At 41.0% G+C, this 25,128-nt stretch overlaps 1 protein-coding gene across 2 annotated transcripts in view; it reads right to left on the bottom strand.

Moving 5' to 3' along the window:
* The window catches only part of LOC135484041 (uncharacterized), a 132,150-nt gene that overhangs the window by 33,558 nt on the left and 73,464 nt on the right, over positions 1–25,128 (bottom strand). The window contains exon 2 of one of the 2 annotated variants that reach the window (XM_064765104.1): positions 18,953–19,030. The exons of the other annotated variant lie outside the window; for it this stretch is intronic. Within the exon in view, the coding sequence (XP_064621174.1) occupies positions 18,953–19,030 (78 nt within the window). The remainder of the gene's footprint in view (positions 1–18,952; positions 19,031–25,128) is intronic. 2 annotated transcript variants of the gene reach the window in all.

The raw sequence follows: 25,128 nt of genomic DNA, 5'->3' as shown, positions 1-25,128 counted from the left end.
GAGAATCAGATCGGACAGAAATTTAGTGTCACGGGTCATCTGACCTAGGGGGTCATGTGTACAAAGTTTTAAGTTCATAGGCCTAGCGGTTAAAAAACGTGCCACTGTTTTTGAACTAGGATACGACGGACGACGACGACGACGACGACGACGACGACGACGACGACGACGACGACGACGGACGACGACGGACGACGGACACTGCGGTATCGTATAGACTCCCCTACGGTGAGCCAAAAAGTCAATGCCCACAAAACACAGATGGCGCTCAATATGCAAGAATGAAATAATATGTTACTCCAAAATTGTGGCGGTAAAAAAGGACAAGTCCTGCTTTAGGCCTAAGAATTTTAGAACAGCCAGCTGTCTGTGCCATGTTGTGACTTGCCAATACATCAGAATAGCAGTACATAGAGGGACAGTCTGAAAATGCTGAATGAAATGGCCAGGGCCATTGTGCTCACCTCATGTGGAGGAAAGATGGATAAAGAGCATGGTCTTGTGTCATGTAGTGTTAGGTTTGATGTAGGTCCAAGCAATTACAATTTCCCCAAAATGGCCAATTTACAGTACATTCGACCTCTGTGACCTTGAAAAGTAGGTCAAATCAAAGAAGACCCGGGTGACACATTGAATGGTTGTTAGAATTAGATGTACCTATGATATAAAATTGGTGCCAATCGGGCAAGTCATTACTAGGAATAATGGCATTTTGAAGAATTTAGGATTTGGCCCCCTCCCTGGAGGCCAAACGGCAAATCAGATCGCACCAAACTTCGGTACCTGAGATCACCTGACCAAGGGGTACATGTGTACTTAATTTGTGATCAATAGTCATTGCAGTTAAGAAACGTGCCATAGTTACGGCCTGACGGCGAATTTACGCCATTTGACCTCTGTGACCTTGACAAGAAGGTCAAATTAAAAACCTGTGTGACATATACTGTATGGTGGTTAGATGTACCCATGATATCAAATTGGTGGCAATCGGGCAAGAAGTTAAGGAATAATCACATTTTTAAGGTTTTTGGATTTTGCCCCCTGGTGGTCAAGTGGTGAATCATATTGGACCAACCTTTGGTCCCTGAGATCACCTGACTAAGGGGTAAATGTGTACCAAATTTGGTATCAATAGTCATTGCAGTTTAGAAACGTGCCATCGTTACATCCTAACGGCTAATTTACACCATTTGACCTCTGTGACCTTGAAAAGGAGGTCAAATCAAAAACCCGGAGGATATATGATGCACCTTTGCTAGAAGTACCTACCATATTTTTTTCAAAATTTCCCGACTACTATTAAGGGAGATATTGCATATTTTCACTTTTAACGTTTGTCCCCCTAGTGGCCAAACCATGAAACGAATCGGACCGAAACTTGGTCTCCCAGGTGTCATTACATAAGGGTACATGTGTACCAAGTTTCAACTCAATAGCTCTAACAGTTACGAAACGTGCCCTGCTAACGGACGACGGACGACGACGACGACGACGACGACGACGACGACGACGACGACGACGACGGACGACGGACGCCACGGTATGGGATAAGCTCACCTCTGCTAAGAGGTGAGCTAAAAATAGCAGCTTGAAATCAAAGTTGTAAGAATAGATAGATAGGCTCGTGTTTCTAGGTCAAGTTTGATTGAAATGGAATAGAAACAGCCTCTGAATTTCCTACATGTACGACTGGATTCAACCGCGATGTCTCCCAACCGCAAATACCCCAAATCATGGCTGTTCCTGACCTACACACATCTCCATCCAATGGCTAGCAATGTTCCAAGCTGATCCAGGCATTGTTAATCTCGGTTGACAATGACATCTCTCCTATTCCCGCTGGTGTGATTTGTATCGGTGATGGGCAAAAGTTGCAAATGTGCTTCAAGGGTCATGTCATCTGCTGCAGATTGCTTTTGATACATGGGCAGGATGGCAATAACAGAATGAGTTTTTCTGGAATGATAGATTTTTATAAAGAACGATACTGGTAATGGAATTCCCTAAATCTTGATTAAAAAGCATCTACTGCAGTAATTTCTTGTGGAAATTTAACCATTGGGTAGCATCTGAGCAGGAAGTGTGGTGGTCTTTCTTCTGGGAGCATGAAATTGGACAAGCACAGATGCCAGTGGGGCCAATGAATCGTGAAAACCAGCCCGGTGTAAACCCAGACCACTGTTCAGGATCAGAAAATGCCTCCAAAATGGTGTAAACTGGGGAAAATGTCTCAAATGAACCTCAACCGGGTGTAAACCCCAACAATGTGATTTTTACCTCTGTGACCTTAAAGAGAAGGTCAAATCCAAAACCCGGCTGTCATGAGGTGTATCTTTGTAAGAGCTACCTGTGATAAAAATAGGGAAAAATATTAAAGCAGAAGAAACCATCCAAATGCCCAAGACTGAATGAAAGCCATCAACTAATTTGGGAGGCCGTGCACCTCTGTAGCTCATACGCAAGTTATCTGTTGATGGCACGCTGTTTAACCACTTGAACAACCGCCGACCGCTATAGCGGTCGGGTCCCAATCAAATACACGTGTTTACCACCCACCTCTTAAGCGGTCGCTATAATAGACCTTTGTGTGTATTGTTTGGTATGATCTGGCTCGGCTCTTCTGGTGTAGTGACACAGGCATGTCGTCAGCTGCCCACTAACTTGTCTTAAGTCATATAGATGGCGCTGCGGAGGGGGCAAAGATGAAGGTTTTGCCAGACGCACGTGGCTGCACAATAATACCAAAAAGGCCCCGGTTTCGAACGGTTCGAACAGCCCGGTAGTCAAGAGGTGAAGCAACAAGTCACTTTTCAAACTAAGTGTGGCACAGCCGTTAACGCTGCACTAGAAAACAAAAGCTGATAGCCAAGTCGCTGATCAGGTGTGTATGAGTCAGTCATATGAATTTTTGAAGCAATCGTAGCACTATACATACTTTATTGGATATTTAATGGTATCCATTTCTCTCATTACATTCTCATCACATTGTCAACAGGTTCAACATGATCTAGTGTCATGTCCTCATATCAAAACATAAAAGGCAATTATAGCGAACTCCCTAGTATGAGACTTGCCATATTTGATATTGATGACTAAACAGCTTCATCAAACATATTTGATATTGGTTTAGATTTTCTGTGTTATTACTATGGAAAGGGGAAGAACATTTGGAATGATCTCTCCATATTTTAAACTTGAAAATAGAATACAATCTGAATACCAGATCTGATATTTTGCAAAAAAATGAAATTTTGGGGGTCATTTGGCCTTTCAATCTCTTTCACTCGCAACTTTGACTCGATTCCTGAGGAGAATCGACCTGAATTTAAGACTAAAATAGAACTTAAGCTAAGTATCCTGAGGCACTTGAACTAAATCCTAACTTGCCACTCGTGTTATTCCAACATTGCTGCTTCAACCTCGAGACTACGAGACCTTCCTTGTTATTCAGTTGGCTACGGCTTTCTACAGTTGCAGCAATCATTCACATTTGTCATCCAGTAAATAGACTTCGGTCTACCGTATAGCATGCATCACTGCCCTTTGGACCCAAATATGGGTCTACCGGGGTGAAGCGGTTCACAGGCGGCACGCAACGGTCAGTGACAAACTGCCAATTTAATAATCTCCAATCTTCAATCAGAAACCTCAGAATTCTGCAACAGATAGGCCAAATGACGCCAACACAACACCTTCATTTCTTGCCTCCATTAAAAATGTTTAACAGAACATCAGCAGAATGGAAAACGCGTGGTTAAAGTCTGGAGACCTCAATACCTGAGGTGAAGTGTTAAACAAATGACCTGGAGACAATCTCGATAACGCCATGCACTTTCTTCTAGACAACTCTGAATTAAAGTGATTAAATTCAAAAATGTGACAGGCTAAGCTAAGAGTTGTCCCGATACGGTGATTCCCGTGGGCAATCGTCTGCCGTCTTGAGTCAGTCTCAAAGCAAGATCTAATTAGAGCTATGAATAAGGTTGAACAAGCTCCGTGGCACACCAAGCCTTCCTATTCCCATGTCAACGTATCTCAATAGCCAATTTGAATTCAGTCAGATTTACAAGTGTAGTATTAACTGAACTGGTATTGGATTGCTGATGATTAGATTTCGATTATGGGTTTAATTGACTTTAATTCTCCAAGAACAAGTTCTCCTTTCGAATTTAATCCTCAAAGACATGTTCAAATAGCCGGTCTACATAAGATATCTTACAATGGCTTAGACAAAACTCTCTTCCTTCGTCTCCCAAATCCTTATCTTAACCCTTCTGCAGCTATCGTTATTTGTCCAGCTGATTGGTACTATTGTGGAGTTTCCGTGCCTGAAATACAAGAAATGGTGTCGAATTTGGGGAGGACTCTGTTCCATGCGTGCCTGAGTCTAATGTTGAAGTCTTGCATGTCTAGAGATGGGCTGTGGGTCATTTCGTGGCTCGCCTCTCGAGGCTCATGGTTATCGAGGATGTTAGTGTTCTCTAGGCTAAAAGTGTGCTGTGGGTTCTCTTTCTTTTTTGTGGCCGTACGCGTGCATGAAGTATTGTAATACAAAACTATTGCGTGTGTCATGCATTATCTCACCCAACTCACCTAGACAGCATCATCGTAGGGTGAGGGTTTTGGAAACCAAGTTGACAGTGCTTCATCAAAAAGAATCATCAGACTTAAAATGTCAGGCTACAGAGCATTCAGAGAAGCGCACCTATTCCTTTTCAGCGGACTTCCTCACAATCAGCATCAACCAGTTATTATATTGTCATGTTTTGCCAGTCAGTGACAATGTTTCCCGTCCTGCTGTGAGGGTGAGCTTACCATCAGAGGTGACGTTATGATGTCATTAACCACCTAACTTGGCTAATTCAAAATCTGGATGGTCAAGGTCTGGTTGTACTGTGTTAAACGATAGTCGTCTGGTGTCCAAATGAATTAAAAGTTGATAGATTCACAGTTGAGAGAGGAGCGGAGCATGCAGCAGACCCAATTTCCTACGAGTACGAACGGCATTAAAGAAACCCGAACACCCATTTAATCATCTCCTGTTCCCCCGACAACTAATATAATCCTAGAATGTCCTCTAAAGCCAGTTCCATACATCACTTTCTAAACCCCTCCATACCCGTGTTGTCGATATAAATACAGATGACCACCCTCTCATGTTCTCTTTCATATCATCCCCCATCCCATCAAGGCTGGATCAATGGCACTAGCAATTGCCTCCAATCATTTCCTATGCAGAAAGGGATAAATGGAATGGACTATTTCATTATCGCCTCGGATATAAATGGATTATTTAGACATTAGTGGAATTTATCTTTGCCCTGATTTGCGTGAGATTCGAGGCTTGTCGTGTCATCGAGGCATTAATGTCATTCATGTAACAAGCAATCACTGCTGTGACTTTCATCCATGGCTCCTCCAGTTAACCCTAGTCAACTACCTTGAGAGTTAACAAACACTTCCTCCTTCTAAAGTGCTCTACATATATAAGTTTGTGTTGCCGTGGCTGTGACCATGATTGCAGCACACTTTGCAGTGTCTCATGCAAACATGGCAAATGAGTTGCAAAGATGAGCGGTTTTTATTGCATTTCTTTCTCAAACACCCATGGAAACATGATGTTACGATGTTAAAAGCATCGCCAATGGGTTAAACAAAACCCCAGAATTATTGCGGGTCAATTCGGCCGACCATCAATTTTAAAAGCAAGTGAGCAATCTGTGTATTGCTCTCCTCACACAGAAAAAAATGCTTGTGGGGCACTTAACTTTTCAAAAGCACTTCTGTTATTCAATTTTGTGACTCTAGAGCTTCAAATTTTAATTTCTAAGGGGCGTTACTGAATTATAATCAAGCACAAGCAAAAGTCAAACCTCTAATCTTGTCAAATACGTACGGGAGGCAGAACGTATCGTGTTGCATGCAACATGCACTGCTAGTTCTGTCTTTCTTTACTTTATCGTTCGTATTTCACCATTTTCTTGTCAACCTTCCTCTACCCCCAGCTGTCTTTATACCGTCTTTCATCTTGTAATTTCTTGTAATTTTTGTGTTGAAATTTTCTCTGTAATCACTACAAACTATAAGTTTATGTGAATAAAGCTACTATTATTATTATTATAATCAAAGTTTGATCAGTGATACGGCACGAACAGGTTGTAAGATGCCTTCAAAAAATCAATCTAACCCTTTTGAACTAACCATCACTGTCTACTTCGTGTATTTCACACAGATGTAGCAATACTGATGTGAGATCTTAGACCAGACGAGTCAACCAATTTGAGTCATTCACAGCCAGCAATGACTGTGATATTTATCCACAGCTCTTCTTAGCCAACCAACTACAGAGCCTCTCGACAGTCCTCAAGTGTCCAATAAGGATATGGGTAGTAATATAAAGGCTTATTGCCTTTCTGATGGAGGATTCTGTCGTAAGAATGGATGAGTCAAACTTGTCTGCAGGGCTGACAATTGTACTTTGCGTTCTGGTGAGCTAAATGCTACGAAGTCAATAGAAACTTTGGGCGAGTTCAAAATTCACATATCCCTATCGATTTCACGTATGACTTATTCACATCTTGCACTACGTTGATAGGTGAAATGAAATTGATTCTTTCGTGTTACTCCGGAATCAAGTATAATTTACATGGTAATCACTTTTCCTATCGTATATTGCGAATCGGGATTGTGCGAGATGTGAAAACACTATACATACATGCCGATCCACTGTCGTTGTGCTTATATGCATCCTTCACCGCCGATAACTCCCCCCTGATCGGCCGTCAGAAGGGCTGTTACTTTATCGGTAGTCTCCCTGCGTTCGCTTCCTTTCCCACACGTCCATGTCGCGACAACACTAACATTACACTCACTCGTGGTTGTCGTACAAGACACGCATTGAAAGTCATCATAATTGAAGACCAGGTGTTCAACGGTTCCAGGGATGCTGAATTTTTTACCTTGCCGATAGCCTCTGGTATCCGATAAGGAAACAACTTGTCTGGTTATTCAATAAATGCTACCTGCCCTGCCAATGATGCAACATGTCTTTCAATTCTGAAGTCGTGCTTTTCCAGGGTTAGTCAGCAGGGGATTTAGGGTGCAAGAGGCGTGCGCTCCCCTCCCCCCTCCTTTTCGGCAGAGATCAAAGATTTTTTGAACACCTCTCTCCAAGAAGCAAAGAAGTACTCCTAATTTTAGCCCTCAAAATCTGCAGAAAACGCCTACTTGGCACTCAAATTTCATTATTTTTCCTCAGACCCCCTTGTTTTCAAGATGGCAGCTTGTCATTTCTCTGGGTGGGGCTACACCTGCCCCTACCAAGTTCCTGGATCCACCACAACTGGTGTGCTTGCAACATGAATTAATCAGGTTGATCCTCACCATGACCATGATCCTCATTCAAATTACATGGAAACCAATCCTTTACGTGATTGACGATTTTTTCCTTTCTTCTGATCAAAAAACTTAATTCATGACCTGATCTCTGCTTCCAAGAATATAGGCAATAAAACCAGAATTTTGATTACCATCAGTCAGTGGTGGATAAATGGAAACCCAAACCTGACTTCAAACAAAGGAACCCCTAAAACATCAATTTCATGTGCAATAAAATTCCCGAATGATTCCTTTCGTCTCAAACAAGGTCAGATTTTCTAAGCGGAACAACGGAGATATTTTCCTCTCTTTCCTAAAATATCTCGACTGAAGCCAAATTTGATTTGTGCTCTTCGCTGATGGATGATTATAGAAACCCTAACCTAGCTTAAAACAAAGGAAACGCTGGAATGACATGCCGATAGGATTAGACTTCAATCAGTCTCAACAAACCGAGGACATATAACATGTAAAAGGCAAATGGAACGAAGTCACATTTCAGACAAGAATACAGGGGTTGCATCCCTGCCCAGAATAAGAAAGTTATTTGAAATTGATGTACAAAACATCTGGTTGCCCCTTTTTTTCACTTAGGTACCAGACCCCTTTTTCTCTGACTCCTGAATCTGTTCTGCATTTGTTTCTGTGTAACAGGCAAAAAAATGACCACAGCAAAGAGAGCAGTCATGGATAGCACTGCTTCAGCGAATAGAGGCTGGCTCCCAACTGGCTCCCAACCTGAGCGACACACAACATAAATCAGCTAGTTTGGCCCTCGCATCACAACCCATGCCCCAACAAAGAAGAAGAACTCTTCTTCACATCTTCCCACAAGAAATATATCAACTGGTTTTGCAACCCAGGTGGCGTACATCGGTCATATCACACTAGTTTTCGACATTGCAGGACTCTCTATGAGGGTAATCCCTCTCTACGTTATGATACACATAATTTCTTTCTTGATAGATTCCAACCCTTTTCTTCAGGAGACATAGACATGAAATTTCACAGATGAATAAATAATAAGAAAACTAAACGACAGCAGCTAAGAATCCCTATGTCTCCTGAAATGAGTGGTCTTATAATACACTGCTTATTTCGAGCATTAGTTCTCTGGTAGCTTACCTGGGGACAGAAAAATAGCTGATCATGTTTGTGTCATCATCCATGGACACCACCTGGGTTTGACCTATCACAATCCAATTGTATCAAGGTGACTTCTACAGCAATCCCCGACTTACCTCCAAGTTCATTGACTTCTATCTATTGAACACCCAGATCTGTATTCTATAGCGCATTACCATTAATCTGAGCCAGACATGGAATAAGTCGTCACCATCAGTACAACGCGAAAAACCTCACTGCCAGCTGATAGTGTTGTTGACAGAAAGGTTAGACTAAGAATGGAGAAACATACCAGATATTTTATTCATGGCGGATAGCATTTGAATGTGATAGTACTGATTATGATGATAGGCGTTCTATATCAAAAGCGACATCATCTTTCATTGTGTATCATTGTCAAAGTGATCAAGTCATTTGGAAGGAGGCTTTCTTTGGGCGCATTCACTTCCGTCAATGGCACTTACAGCAGGGTAGATGAGATTGTGTTTCAAAATATCAGCCACAGTAGGGTCAATAATTTGAATATACACACCACTGGACAACTGTTGTCAATAGTGTTGCAACATGTGACGCGAGCTACAGATCATGGTCCTCTTGACTAGAAGATATTTTTTCCACAAGACAATAAATCAACAGTATTTTAACCCTCCGAACATGTCTCCAACATGTCCAATGCGAGCTACAACAATCACGTTATTCTCATCTTCTGAGGAGGCACATGCATGGTTATATTTTAAAATGTTTTGCTCACATTTTGTTTTGCTTTTTCTGGCATAAAGAAAACCCTAGCCAACAGGCGATTCGAAAGAAAGAACAGCAGTTGATGTTGCCAGCTTTCTGAAGCCAAGGACCATCAAATTGTGTGTTGAGACAGATCCTCATGTACACTTACTGTATCTTTCTTTCAGCCAGAAATTTCACTTTCAATCGATAAGATCAGCAGTGACTGCTGATCACATGTTTTTGGTCGAAAGCTGGTGGTATATTTTTGGTTAAAAGGTAATACGTCTTGTATGCAGAGATGACCAACCACTTCCAGTAACCTGCCGCAGAGTGAAGACAATCTCCCTGAGGTGCCAGCGCATAATTGGCATGAATCATTGGATATTCAAGACCAGGATGAGACAGGCAATAAGGCGCTAACTAAACCTGCTAATGCTGATTTATCGCTTGACCTTAACAAGGTGTATCGCCAGGAGATCACAGCTTGGAATGAGATAGGGAAACGAGCAGGGTCTGAATCACTCCACAGATAGGATCATTTGTAATCATTTCAAGGGAAAGGTGAAAAGGGGTGAGCAAGAGTATGCATACTCATGCCTCTTGGACATTTTTATGGGGCACACGTGATCGGCACGGACAATATGCAAGCACCTCTCAACAGGTATCTTCAAGGAAAGGCACAAGATGTTACCATCACATTGCTCTTGGGCTTGCGATAAGTTTCAGAAAATTGCCTGGATTTATTGTCATGACCAGAGATGCTGGGTGTTACAAGTTGGTGATATCGCTGTAGTGATACAGTGTAACCAGCTGCTAGGTGCAGGTTGTTATTGATTCTAAGCTTCAATCATCATCATGGTTATGAAATAACAACTCTGAGTGATCTTTGCAAAAAGTGGAGTACGGTCCCTGTTGAAGTGTTCAACAATTAATCAGTTGCTGGTTTGAATATCAGTCACATCACTGTGGAAACACAAAAGGGTCTTTTTAAAATTGAAAAAAGTAATTTGCAAAGAGATACACCAAATATTTTTTCCACAACTTTTTAAACATGTTTCAGGTTATTCATAGCTAGGAACCACATTAAAAAAATTTTCTTCTGAAATGAGTGGCACGATTATGTGCACTCTGCGAAAAGCTTATTTTAGGGTTTTTAAATAAGACCAATATTACTTAGAGTGTATTGCCTATGCAGAGACCTTATATGAGGCACAGTTGTTATGAGGTGAAACCCTTGTTAGCACTAGTCACTTCCCAGGGTAATGGTACCATCTATGATAACTGATCACATCATCAAACCTTGTTAGCAGTCACTTCTCACAGGTAATGGTACCATCTATGACAGCTCAATCACAACAACAAACGTTAGCAGTTGCATGTCACAGATTATGGTACCATCTATGATTGCTGAATCACAACAACAGCGTTGTTAGCAGTCACTTCTTACAAGAAATGGTACCATCTGCGACTGCTCAATCACAACAACAAGCCTTGTTACCACTACCAGTCTCTTCCAACAGGTAATTATAATGGTACCATCTATGACTGCTGAATCACAACAACTGCAGTCACAACACAACAACAGAAGTCACTCCACACAGGAATTGGAACCATCCATGATTGTTGAATCATAACATTAAGCCTTGTTCGCAAAACATACTGTGACATGACACAGTTGACTTTGTAACAGAGATAAAATATACCATAACACAGCTTTATATCCCATAATCACCACATATGGAGACGGCAATCCGAGGACGTCAATTCTGGGTGACATCATCCTAGATCATTCTGTCCAGACCAATTCATTATCAAATGCTTTTCCTCCATGGTGGGTCCACCGATATACCAATAATGACCTGATTGTTGTCTGCAATGACATTGCGCCTGAATTTATTCATAGCAGATTTGACTTCTGATCAGAAACAACGGGCTGGCAAACTGTGAATGTTAAAAAGGCTTGCTGTTGTGATTCAGCAATCAGGTGGGTACCATTACCTGTGATAAGTGACTGATAACAAGGCTTGATGTTGTGATCAGTTATCATAGATGGTACCATTACCTGTGATAAGTGACTGATAACAAGGCTTGATGTTGTGATCAGTTATCATAGATGGTACCATTACCTGTGATAAGTGACTGATAACAAGGCTTGATGTTGTGATCAGTTATCATAGATGGTACCATTACCTGTGATAAGTGACTGATAACAAGGCTTGATGTTGTGATCAGTTATCATAGATGGTACCATTACCTGTGATAAGTGACTGATAACAAGGCTTGATGTTATGATCAGTTATCATAGATGGTACCATTACCTGTGGGAAGTGACTGCTAACAAGGCTTGATGTTGTGATTAGTTATCATAGATGGTACCATTACCTGTGATAAGTGACTGATAACAAGGCTTGATGTTGTGATCAGTTATCATAGATGGTACCATTACCTATGGGAAGTGACTGCTAACAAGGCTTGATGTTGTGATCAGTTATCACAGATGATAACATTACCTGTGCTAAGTGACTGATAACAAGGCTTGATGTTGTGATTAGTTATCATAGATGGTACCATTACCTGTGATAAGTGATTACATTTCAGCTCCAACATCGAGGGTATGGTTTGAAGATCAGCCCTTCCTCATACATAATCGCCTTGCCAATAATAGCCTGCTTGAGCACCACATGGAGAGGATCTCATGGTAAACATACAACGCATAACTGTGCTATTCACAAGAAAGCTACCTGGATGGGTCAACGCGAACTGACTGCTTCAGCTTCCTACCATTAACATAAATTTCATAAACACCCCCTAACATCACTGAATTACACTTATCATTACCAAAAAGGGTCATGGTTGAGTTACCTGACCATTTTCACTCCAACAAGGCTTAGGCATTTTCCTTCTTTCATGCCTGAAATGATGATTTTGAAAACAAACAAAAGTTATTTTAGAATAAGTTCCTGAGTTACATTTTTGTCTTTGCAACTGAGCCACAGGCACAAGAGATTTTTTTTATTAGCTCAGCAAAAAAATCTCTTAATCCAAATTGCGATAGAATCACTTGTGGCACGAGATTTTATCGGAAGCAGTCAATCTGCCAGGTGTGCACAGCTCCAGGTGATATAAGACTATCTTTTCGTGCAAGAAATCTATATCAGATCAATAAGATATGATGTTAAATCAACCATAATTGTCCGACAGATGAAAGCAACCACAAGTATACTGGAAGCGTGTACTTGACACGAGATCATGTGGGGCTGACAGGGGCGTCCAAATGAATTATAGCCCATGATGAAAGTTAGTCCAATGCAAGGATATTGCATCATAGCCGTAGGAAATGAGAAGTGAGAGACCCCGTAGATACCATAAGATATCTGCCTGTGATGTAGTGTGGAATGTCAATGTACTTTATTTATTGATGATCATGGGAAAGTTGTCCTGAATGTCATCTGGTGCTCAGTTATGTATTGCACTTTTTCATATCTCTTGATATTGTATAGATTTGACGAGTGTTTTTGCCAAAGGAGATGGTACATTTTGATCCAGAATGCTGACGCTCAGGAGAAAATCAGTGATATCAGGCAACAAAACTGTCCAAGGACCATGTCCTCACCTGTTGAAGAGTAAGCCAATGCTTTACTTTGTTGCAAGGAGAATATAATATTTAGTCTTTTCAGATGAATCTATGATTCACATTTTATGACACTATATAACCATGATGGCATTAAAGACCTGCTGAGACTGTGAAGGCCTCTGCAGACAGAAATCACATGTGCATCACAACAAAAAGGCGTGGTTCCAAGGAGGGGCGCACCAGACACACTGCCTCTCCCTAATTCATGAGAATTTTTCAATCGAATATGAAATTTTGGAACACACCAGGAATTTTGATGAGAATTGCAGTGCATGTCACCTCTTTTTGCAGCACCTGGATCCGCCCCTGACAATGCAGGAGTCGGCAGCTTGCTTTATTCCATTGCGATGTGTTCCTGTAAAAAATCTGCAATATTTCTCCAACTTAATGTAACATGTAGATATAGATAACAATGAGACACAATAATCTAGTCATTTCCTTAGAGCAGGTGTCATTTCCTACAGGAGATGGGGATGGGGCTACCATCCTCCAATTGTCTCCTCACACTTTCCCGTAAAAATGGACATGCATCCCCTAAGGTTCCCCGTCGGAGAGTCTATCTATTATAGGGGTACAGAAAAATAGGCGAAACAGGAAGTAGGTGAAAAAGGAAATAGGTGAAACAGGTGAAACAGGTGAAACAGGTGAAACAGGTGAAACAGGTGAAACAGGTGAAACAGGAAGTAGGCGAAAAAGGAACTAGGCAAAACAGGAAGTAGGTAAAACAGGAAGTAGGCGAAACAGGAATAGGTGAAACAGTACACTATCAGGAGACCTGATCACTTTTGATATGTTATTTGTCATGGGTTATGATTCTGACATCTGGATCTTCAGGCAGGCAGGCAAGTTGTGACAGCAACACGCTACTAAAGTACTGCTGATACTCTGGCAAGCTGATCCTCTTCTGCGACATCTCCTTCTCAGGATTACATGATACTTCTTCACTCTTTACAGTGGCTGATTGTCACAACTTACCGCCTAATATCATGGAAGACACTGCCAAAGAAGTATACTCAGTTCGCAAAAGGTTAGAATTTGGATACGTATCCGAATTCTAACATTTATCAAACTGTACTCTTTGTCCACAAGTAATTGCTGGTCTTAAACTAGATCAATTGACAAACCCATCGGCAACCTGATAAATACAACCAGGACCAAACGTAACTATCAATATAATCTAATAACTAGCTGGCAAGAATGACCACCAACTGTCCGGCATGGCATAAGAATCGATTCTTGCCCGGCTACCACTACAAGAGATCTGTTGATTGGTAATCTAGTTATCAGGAGGAATTCATGCCAAATGCCACCAAACGACATGGCGATCCCACTCGCACTCATGTTAATTTGTCATCATCAATCAGTATTCATGACAAATGAATGCAAATGCCCCAAGGAGGAAGTGGACTGATTGGAAATCGTACTGGACGCAGGAGTACAGTGCGTTCCTTGGAGATGCCACAATGATAAATAGAAATTTGGAAGTTTCCCATAACATTTATCGGAAAGTAAGCTTGGTGAGAGAAAATAAGGTAAAATGGATGATCCGGTCCAGTCAGAAATCGTACTGAACATATATGGTAGGAAAACATTTGTTATTGTAATTTGTGTGACAGTCACAGAAAACCAAGTGCATGTCGCTCAAGCTTGAGAGGTTGAGACGGACTGGCTGTTTATTTCACTGTCATCAGCCTTTTGTAAAATCTGAGTTTGTCAATTTTTTCCAATCTCTGAGTGCATTAAGGCTCATCTTCTGTGCGACATGTGCCTCCTTTTGCTGTGACGTGTCACATATGCAGTGTGCAAGTCCAAGCAGTTGAGACGGTACTGGCTACCGTTTTACTATATTAAGCAAGGTCTAACTTCTGAAAAATGTTCCTTATTAAGGGCAATGAAATTGAATATGAAAGCCAGTATGAAAGGCAGAATAAGCAGACATTATCAAAAGCCATTACAAGAATAACAAGGGGAAATTGTAGTGGATCACTGGTTGGTCCAAGTTCAGAAAATGACCAGGGTAGCATATAAGTTGAAATGACTCCATTGTCTTGATGACACTCATGACAACCACAAAGACAACATCTCATTAATTGACAAATGAAATAACTGTTTACAGAGTGGTCTCTGGAACAATCCACCAATATTTCGCCGATGACCTCTATTACCCTTTTGGTAATTGCTATTTGAAACCAATAGCTGTAGTCTTCAACTGGAGGAATAAATGATCACCAGAAGCCCCAAGGCGGTTGATCTCATTCAAATGACAACATTGAGGTGCCGTCCCCATCCTATACTGAACTCACCAATATGTCTGCAAGTTCTATGAGTTTTGATATGATCAATTGATTTATTACTTGATTTTTATAAAGCTTGGGATGCATGTCACTGATTGGGACAACAGAGGAGCAGGATGCTGGATTGAGGACAACAGTGGAGAGAAGCAGAAGGACATGTTTGGGATCAAGGGTTACTGATTGGGCCAATGGAGGAGCAGAATGATGGATTGAGGACAACAACAGTGGAGAGAAGTAGAAGGACATGTTTGGGATTGCAGGTTACTGATTGGGTTAATGGAGGTGCAGGATGATGGATTGAGGAGAACAACAGTGGGAAGAAGCAGGACATGTTTGGGATTGTAGGTTACTGATTGGGTCAATTGAGGTGCAGGATGATGGATTGAGGACAACAACAGTGGGGAGAAGCAGAAGGACATGTTTGGGATTGTAGGTTACTGATTGGGTTAATGGAGGTGCAGGATGATGGATTGAGGAGAACAACAGTGGGAAGAAGTAGAAGGACATGTTTGGGATTGCAGGTTACTGATTGGGCCAATGGAGGAGCAGGATGATGGATTGAGGAGAACAACAGTGGGAAGAAGTAGAAGGACATGTTTGGGATTGCAGGTTACTGATTGGGTTAATGGAGGTGCAGGATGATGGATTGAGGAGAACAACAGTGGGAAGAAGCAGAAGGACATGTTTGGGATTGCAGGTTACTGATTGGGTCAATGGAGGTGCAGGATGATGGATTGAGGAGAACAACAGTGGGGAGAAGTAGAAGGACATGTTTGGGATTGCAGGTTACTGATTGGGTTAATGGAGGTGCAGGATGATGGATTGAGGAGAACAACAGTGGGGAGAAGTAGAAGGACGTGTTTGGGATTGCAGGTTACTGATTGGGTTAATGGAGGTGCAGGATGATGGATTGAGGACAACAACAGTGGAGAGAAGCAGAAGGACATGTTTGGGATTGCAGGTTACTGATTGGGTTAATGGAGGAGCAGGATGATGGATTGAGGAGAACAACAGTGGGAAGAAGCAGGACATGTTTGGGATTGCAGGTTACTGATTGGGTTAATGGAGGTGCAGGATGATGGATTGAGGAGAACAACAGTGGGAAGAAGCAGGACATGTTTGGGATTGCAGGTTACTGATTGGGTTAATGGAGGTGCAGGATGATGGATTGAGGAGAACAACAGTGGGAAGAAGCAGGACATGTTTGGGATTGCAGGTTACTGATTGGGCCAATGGAGGAGCAGAATGATGGATTGAGGGCAACAACAGTGGGGAGAAGTAGAAGGACATGTTTGGTATTGCAGGTTACTGATTGGGTTAATGGAGGTGCAGGATGATGGATTGAGGAGAACAACAGTGGGAAGAAGCAGAAGGACATGTTTGGGATTGCAGGTTACTGATTGGGTCAATTGAGGTGCAGGATGATGGATTGAGGACAACAACAGTGGGAAGAAGTAGAAGGACATGTTTGGGATTGCAGGTTACTGATTGGGTTAATGGAGGTGCAGGATGATGGATTGAGGAGAACAACAGTGGGAAGAAGCAGAAGGACATGTTTGGGATTGCAGGTTACTGATTGGGTTAATGGAGGTGCAGGATGATGGATTGAGGCGAACAACAGTGGGAAGAAGCAGAAGGACATGTTTGGGATCCAAGGTTACTGATTGGGTCAATTGAGGTGCAGGATGGTGGATTGAGGACAACAACAGTGGGAAGAAGCAGGACATGTTTGGGATTGCAGGTTACTGATTGGGCCAATGGAGGAGCAGGATGATGGATTGAGGACAACAACAGTGGAGAGAAGCAGAAGGACATGTTTGGGATTGCAGGTTACTGATTGGGTTAATGGAGGTGCAGGATGATGGATTGAGGACAACAACAGTGGGGAGAAGTAGAAGGACATGTTTGGGATTGCAGGTTACTGATTGGGTCAATTGAGGTGCAGGATGATGGATTGAGGACAAAACTGTGGTGAGAAGCAGAAGGACATGTTTGAAATCCAAGATTACTGATCGGGTCAATAGTGGAGCAAGATGCTGGATTGAGAACTACAGTAGCGAGAAGTAGAAGGAAAAGCAAACATTAGCCCCTGAATTCCACAGGTTGTCAATAAAATTCATCTGTCCTCAGGTAAAATTTGCAAGGATTCTTCATAAAACCTTTCAAATAACTGAAGCAATTCAAGGAGGGCTCAACAGGTATCCTGATAAATCATTGGTCACAGTATCAATTCTTTTACACAACAACATCAATAATAATCATTTTCACATCAACACCTCCACATTTACCTTTATCATTTAATTCAAATGAAAAACGATATGCCGTCTCTATCACGCAATTTGAGAGAACACACCGACACTTCCTCTCAGTCCTTTGATAAATGTCACTCATATTTCATATTCAACATGCCATCACACGCAAGACTGCTGACAAGCACGCATCAAGCTTGGTCCGCCTCGATGGTTTAAACGAAGATCTGTGGCCATTTTTATAAGGCAAGTGGCAGTGATTGATGATAATCCTAAAGGGAAATTGACTTCTATCAGATAAAGCACCTTGTGAGAATTCTTTTGAGGACGATTTTCTGATCCAGGCGGCCATAAACTACTTTAAGAGCCAATTTAACAAACGGTATTTGAAAGAGTTTCAGTTTATCATGAATATTAGCTGTTGGTTGTGTACATTCATGTAGCGAGTCATTACTAAAATACTTTTTCTTGGCAGATTGAATTTGGAGTTGCAGGAATTCGAAAAAATTATTCCAAGTTGGTTAAAGGAAATGGAAGCTTCCCTTGATGGAAATTGTCGAGGACTTCTGACTGGTCTCACTGTTGCCCTTCATCAAGAAAGAGCATAACCAGGAACTTCTGATGGCTGTCCAAAATTACAAATTTCCCAAGTGAACTTCTGCTTTTAACAAAAGAGCCAAACATTTGCCAAAGGTAATCCACTGAAACCTCTCAGCACAGTCTGTTGTAGCTGTTGACCTCCAAGGCGATAACCACATTTTTCTCTCCTTGGTAGAAACCTCTTGTAAAATGTCAAAGGAAGTTCATTTTAGCCAGGGGGAGATCAGAAGCCATTTCAACTAACCATTTCTGCTTACTGATGTTTCTTGGCTAGCCTCATTAAATAGATAAAATTGGATCTGGTTGCAGTGCTCTGACATTCTGTCGGTAGAACAATACCAGCTGGGAGCATTTTGAACCCAATATAGTCTTCCAACTGGTTTACATCAATACCCTTTAAACTAATGAATGATATTGATTTATTGCACATCTAATTCGGCTCCAGCGACTCTCCAAGGGCAAAGAAGACTTAAATATAAGAGTACTGAAGGATATTTTGAAACACTGCTGCTGAAGAGTAGTGACACCCTCTAGAGAAAAGTGTAACTTCGTCACATCATTGGTCATATCATAAAGTACCACAAGCAATCATGTGCATTGATACGGAAGAAAATAACAAGGAATTCATAGATTTAACCCTCTGCAACATCGTCATCAGTCGAATTAGGTCGTTAGTTCTTCATATCTTCTCGTCTGAATCAAAAATCTACAGAACAACATCAATTTTATCTTGCTATTCCAGTCACTTCATGTTTGTCAGCTGACAATCATCGACTTTAAAATAGCTTCATCTCATATTTTTGCGCATCATTATTTATACTCATCAACAAATACTTTTTTGTTTGAAGTTCGATCACACCAAATTGAGCAGTAACATGGCGCTTATCTTGGAAGCAGGACAATTCTTCTTCATCTTCTTTTCAATACTTTGACAATAAGGCAGTACTTACAGTAACCGATCCGTGAGAACATCCACAGTGTTCGCAGCAAGGAGGGCGAGGGACAGGCATCCTTTGCTGAGCTGTGGACTGACAGAAAGAAAATAGAATCAAATCCTGCAGAATCAGAATCAGGTGTAGAAGCTTGCAGGGGCATATGCCCCCTCCCACCCCAGGAGTCAGCAAAAAATGTGTTTTGGACCATGATTTTGGCTGAAAAATTTCGAAAAGTATCATTTTGCACCCCCCAGCCCGGACAGAAAAGCTAGTCAGGCCCCTTGAGAAGTACAGTAGTATAAAATAAATGAGTTTGTTGCGCATCTCAAGGATGAGGCAAAATCAAGAAAATTGTATTTTTTGTGTGAGAAATCGAAACAAACTTTTAGAGATTATGCAACAAATGAAGTTAACAGAGAGACTTTAAGTAGGAGCTCGGTGGATTAAATAAGGTCTTACCAAGTTGCCAATAGGCATATCCACTTTCTAACAGTATATCATTATACACAACTCATTCCTGTTTGAGGGATATCATTATCACTAGCTCAAACTAGACCCAGTTCCCTATAAGTATGCCTATTAGACCACCAATTTGCACCCTCACCTCCAGCCAACAGCACCCCTTCAAGGATTGATGCTAGAGGCTGTCAAGATCTTTTCATGATTAATGACAGCACTGCATGAGTTTCATCAACAATTGGCATATCCATTCAAAGAGACAACCCAAGGACACCATTTGTCAACGCCAAGGTTGTCCATTATAGACAGAATCTTTGCATTCTGTGATCTGCTTAAACAAGTCTGACTACACTGCTGCAGTATCCTTTGGGTGCAGGCTGAAGCAATCACTGGTAAATCTCATTGGCCAATAGTGTATGGCGAGATAAACATTCTCACATTGTCTTTTAACTGATTCTCAACATCAGTTTGCAAATACTGAGCTCCTCTGATTAGATCTGTCACCTGTTATGTTTTTCTGTCACCCATTCACCCACCTTGTCCATTCGAAACTGTAATACCGGTATGTCAGCATCCTTTGGGGCGCTGGTGGGCGAAATACTGGTCAGATTTCCTTGAAGTGTATTATTTGTTGTTCTGAGCTTTGCAACCAAACTCGATTTTTAGGGTTCAGCATCGTCAGAGCAGAAGTGAAAAAAAATTCTGGAGGGGGAATCATCTCAATGAGCCATAATTTGTTCCTGGGTATTTTTCATTCAAACTTCTCGAGCAGAGGGAGGGAGACATGAAATGATAACATGAACATTAATGAAGATCAGTCGAGAAAAAAAATTGTCTTCCTTATTTTTGATGTTCCTTCAACATTAAAATAAAAATACTAATATTCACCACCACCATCGCAACAGTACCACTAAATTGATTGTACACTTTGTTATGGATCAATCATTATTATACTGTAAGTACAAAATATTTGCACCTGGTTTTGCGATTTTGTAGAACATTTTCTTTTCCAAAGCGATTCAGATGAAAAAAAGGTTAACCTTCTATTGTTCAGGCTGTATAGGGTGTAAAATATACAGTACAATTTTCACTGCACTGAGGCCAATGTCACCCCATCATACCATACCGATTGTTCGAAAAATAAAACTCAGATATGTCATGTATAAAAAAGAAAAAACATGTCCCTTGAAAATCATTATAACCACGTCCGACTGCACTATTCCCATGATGTCATGAACCCAATAACTGTGTCAACGCTAGAATATTTGCAGACAATTCATTCGTCAAATTCTACCAGCATCGTTTGCCTGGCTGAAGACTGGTGACAGAAGGAAATGCAATCACGACACTAACCGAATGAATCGATATCTCGAGAATGAATTTCATTGAATTTCACCACGGAAACCAATAAGAGCCATGATTGTTTCAGTCGAGCGAGGCAGGGAGTAAGCCGATTCGTGTCTCTCATTGAAGTCGGAGACACTCAGACTGGTCATGAGGCTCAAACTGAATCCTATAAATCGAAGGGAGCTCTTTATTTCCAATATTAGAGATGTTTTGAGGCTGAACATCACCCCATAACAGTAATTGATTTTTCTTGTAGAATCCACTAATGTGGCGTTGATTAATTTCAAAGTTACATATACATAACTTTCATGACGTAACGGTGTGTACGATGAGGCAGTATGATGTCAAAACGTCAAGCATGCACCGTCCGCTGATTGGCAAAATAAGTTTTTGCAAGTGATTTCCAGTAAGCTTTTGGATCCAAATTCGACAAGATCAGCTTGATGGAGATTGCTGAAAGTTTTATTGAGTAGAGAATTCGAGCAGTGCTATCGATGAATAAGATCAAGTGAAGTTTGGACAATCCAAAGTGAATTTATGTAAGTTTTAAGAACGCATTCTTCCAACCGGCCACCCAGAAAAGTTTTGTCAACTTATCTTTATGCACCCTGTCAAGATGCATATGATTGAGTTGTGTTTGGACAAGTTTGTCTAGACATATTATGTACTGATTTCAGATTGCTTCCCTGGGAGCTTACCCTGGAAATCTACCCTGCCCGGTGCCTGCCCAGAGCATGGCCTGGCTTTCAGTTGTGGACTTGTAGTAACCACCATATTCAGTAAGATCTAAACATGCAAAAAACACATCGCAAAGAATCCCAATTGCTCGCCTCTGGCCCTACTCCAGAGAGCAGACTCATAAGCTTTAAGGCCGACATCCCTCAAAGACACTCTGGTAGACCGAGGTTTTGTCACATTGAAGGTATTATAAATGAATGAAGGTATTATAAATGAATTTAAATGCAACTCAAAACCATATATACTTGCATCCAGAGCTCTCACATGCAGAGTATCAAAGAGCCTTTTGGTACAGCACCATCAAACATCACCAACACTCAAGCTACTAGAAATTCTAGACACTCCTTTCACAGATTTTTCACTGGATATGTTTGCAACAGTAATGCATTTTTGTTGTTACAGCCCAGAGACAAAGTTTTAGATTTTTTTCAGTCTTCTATTAAGAAACTCCCATAAATCTAAGTCCCCTGAAACTTGTTTTTGGTGCAATCCATTAGGAGAATTGGGGTCAAGTCACTTTTTAGGTGAAATGCATTAGGCGAATTGTGTACCCAATCCAAGGTCACAAATGGAAGAAACCTACATATGTTCGGGTAAAAAGCTGGCAAAAACTGATATTTCTAGTATAGGTATTAATAAGTCAATGTCTTGAAATAGAGGCCTTCCTGATAGTGGCTTTTAAATTATGTGATTTGATTTGTCTCCAATCTGAAAACCTTGTTGTTAGAGGAGAAGTGTCATGAGAAAATGCCGGCCCAGCATTACTAAAGTTTACTGTGTTCCTGTACAGAGGAATCTGTGGTCCTGGTATGTATCAGAAAATGTGGACAAACGTTCCATACACTGTGTGTACATTTGGATGTACATCTGCAGTGCCTCCAACACAGGAATAAAGTTTAATCATCTTGAAGTGCTCGCCCGACATTATCTCAAGACAAATCTCCTATAACATAGTGGATACGTTTGCTGCAAACCATGAAATAATCATGTACGTTTAATACTGCATTTTTTCGCGACCAGCGAAATTTGCAGAAAAACTTTGCAAAATGAAATTTTATTGAATTTACAATGAGAATGTTCTCAAAACACTAAAAAACTATACTGGTATGCCAAAGATGCAATTTCAGAAAACTGTGAATGATGATAGCTGCAAATATTTACTGGTTTACATTATACGGATAAGTGGATCTCTCTTTTATCTTTGGGGTATGGATAATTTCAGGTGTAGATGGTGTTTCCGTAATGACAATTTCTTTTTATTTAGAAAGAACCCATTTTAGCGGCCACCTTTGACAAATCTGCCACTTTCATTCAGGTGCTCTGCGCCAAGTGTTCCAAATTCTAAACACACACCACAATTAAGCGATAGATCAATTCTAATCAGGTGATGTGATACTGTCTTTGAACCTAGCCTTTGATGATTCATCTAATTGTAAGTAGAATATCCGGGGGTTGAAACCAAGAGAATCGATGAGCACGAAATGAACTGGACGTCACCACATAGTACAGTATAACTAAGTTCACTCTTAGAAATAAAGTTTCTTAACCTCCCCAGGCTGCATAAACAAATCAAAAATTTAAAATTTGTTGAAGCTTCCAAAAAACCTTTATATAATGGTTTTTCAGCCGACACAAAAATGGGCCCCGAAAAAGTTTTTCAGCAACAATCTTAAAAACCATTTGGGTTTTTTATTTTAATTAAAAAACCTCTATACACCTTTCCAGAAATGGGGCGCTGAGTGTCTGAAATAGTGATGTCATAAGGGGAAACTAGGCCTTATGGTGGAGGGACAAAGGAGATAGTCATGGTTGACCAACACACTTGAATGCCTTTAATGACGGACAAGGGGGAAAAAGTTAGTTCCAATTGCAAGCCACCAATTTCGGGAAGCATGTATAGGGTGCATATTTGTGTTTGCAAAAAAACTTAAAAGGTTTTAATTGCTTCGATGCGGACACAACGGCCGTCTCCATCTTTCTGATGGTGGTACAGTAGAACCTCTCTATTAAGGACACCCTCGGGACTGACAAGTGCTGTCCTTAATAGAGAGGTGTCCTGATTAGAGAGGTCAAATTGCATGGAAAGAACCAATTTGGGACTAAAAAGAGTGTCTCTAATAGAGAGGTGTCTGCTAAGGGAGGTTCCACTGTATAAAAAAAAAACACCTCAAATCAGTCTTCATTACTTTTACTTTTTACCTTTAGAAAATTGAAAATAATCAAAATAGTGTATCAAACGCTCTTGACAAATTGAGCATCACAATTGAAGAGAATGTACCAGGGGAAATGGTAATAAACTCTAGTCGTGATATAAATCCTGGAGGAAGAATTCTGCCTGAAGGAGCACCTTGCAACTGTGATGCTCTGGACACATTTCTGCAAAATCTGATAGAAAGGTTCCAGTCAAGTTGCTCCCGAGGCATAAGGCTGCTGGTAACCTCATCAATTAGTTAGAACACCCCATGGAATCTGTGTCCAGAGGCATTGTTAAGCTGAAGACCAGCCAGCCTAGACACAAGAGTGTCACTTCAGCGTCGTACTACAAAGTGCAGCAGGATATGGTTCTGATTTTTTTTGTTGAAATGAAATGAAAGTTGTCCCTTCTCAAATCTAAGATGACTTTACTGGGAGTGTGACATCATGGTGGTTATAATCCCTGACCCCGCAACCTTAACATGCTCAATCTTTTCAGCATGGGCACTCACCAGAACTTACTGGTAATTGCTTTCTTATTTCTAAGCTTAGGAGGAGTGCGCGATTAAAAATATGCACAAAAAGTTGCCATGATTTAAATGAGTACTGTCCTTCAGCATGTTTAAGACAGAGAAAGAGGGTGCAATAAAATCCAAGGTATTTAGATAAATCTGTCTAAAAGCAATAATTTAGTCGATACTTCGAAAGACCATCAACAGCCGATATTCTTCCGTAAGAGTGCAGCAGGTGATGAATGCTAGTAACTTCACTAACATGACAAAATGAAAATTCAGTCACGTGATATCTGACACAAATGAAATGGTCAGGGCCATTGTGCTCACCTCCCTCACACACATGTTATTGTTTTTCATTTAAACCACCTGGTGGCCAAACCGGGAATCGAACAAACCGAAGTTTCACAACATAGGTATTCATATTTACCAAATTCCAGTCAATAGCTCCAGTTGTTACCACACGTGCCACCATCGACTAATTTACACTATTTGACCTCTGTGACATTTAAAAGTAGGTCAAATCAAAAACATGTGTGACATGTCATGTATCGTCATGACATGTATCGTCATTACATGTATCTACAATAAAAATTGGTGAGGTAGTTAGGGAAACAAAGTACTTTTTGTGTTTCCGGTTTTAGCCACCTGGTGGCAATATCAGGAATGGAACCAGACCAAAATTTGTTCTCCAAGGTGTCATTACATACATTGTAGGGGAACATATGTACCAAGTTCACCTCTCTGGAGGTGAGTTAAAAACAAACATCGTGTCTTTTGACGTGGTCAAGTGCCTCTCTCTAACAGAGAAATACAGTTCATTGAACATTTCAGTCTCCAAATAAATCACCCTCCTACAACGCTTAACGGCCTGTCCATTCTGTTTGAGAGAGCAAGAGTACCTTAAAGCAAATATATATCATCTAGATCAAGGCATCTTAT

The sequence above is a fragment of the Lineus longissimus genome, chromosome 3 (genome assembly GCF_910592395.1).
Source record: "Lineus longissimus chromosome 3, tnLinLong1.2, whole genome shotgun sequence".
NCBI lineage: Eukaryota > Metazoa > Nemertea > Pilidiophora > Heteronemertea > Lineidae > Lineus > Lineus longissimus.
This window is presented reverse-complemented; position numbering and strand designations above follow the sequence as displayed.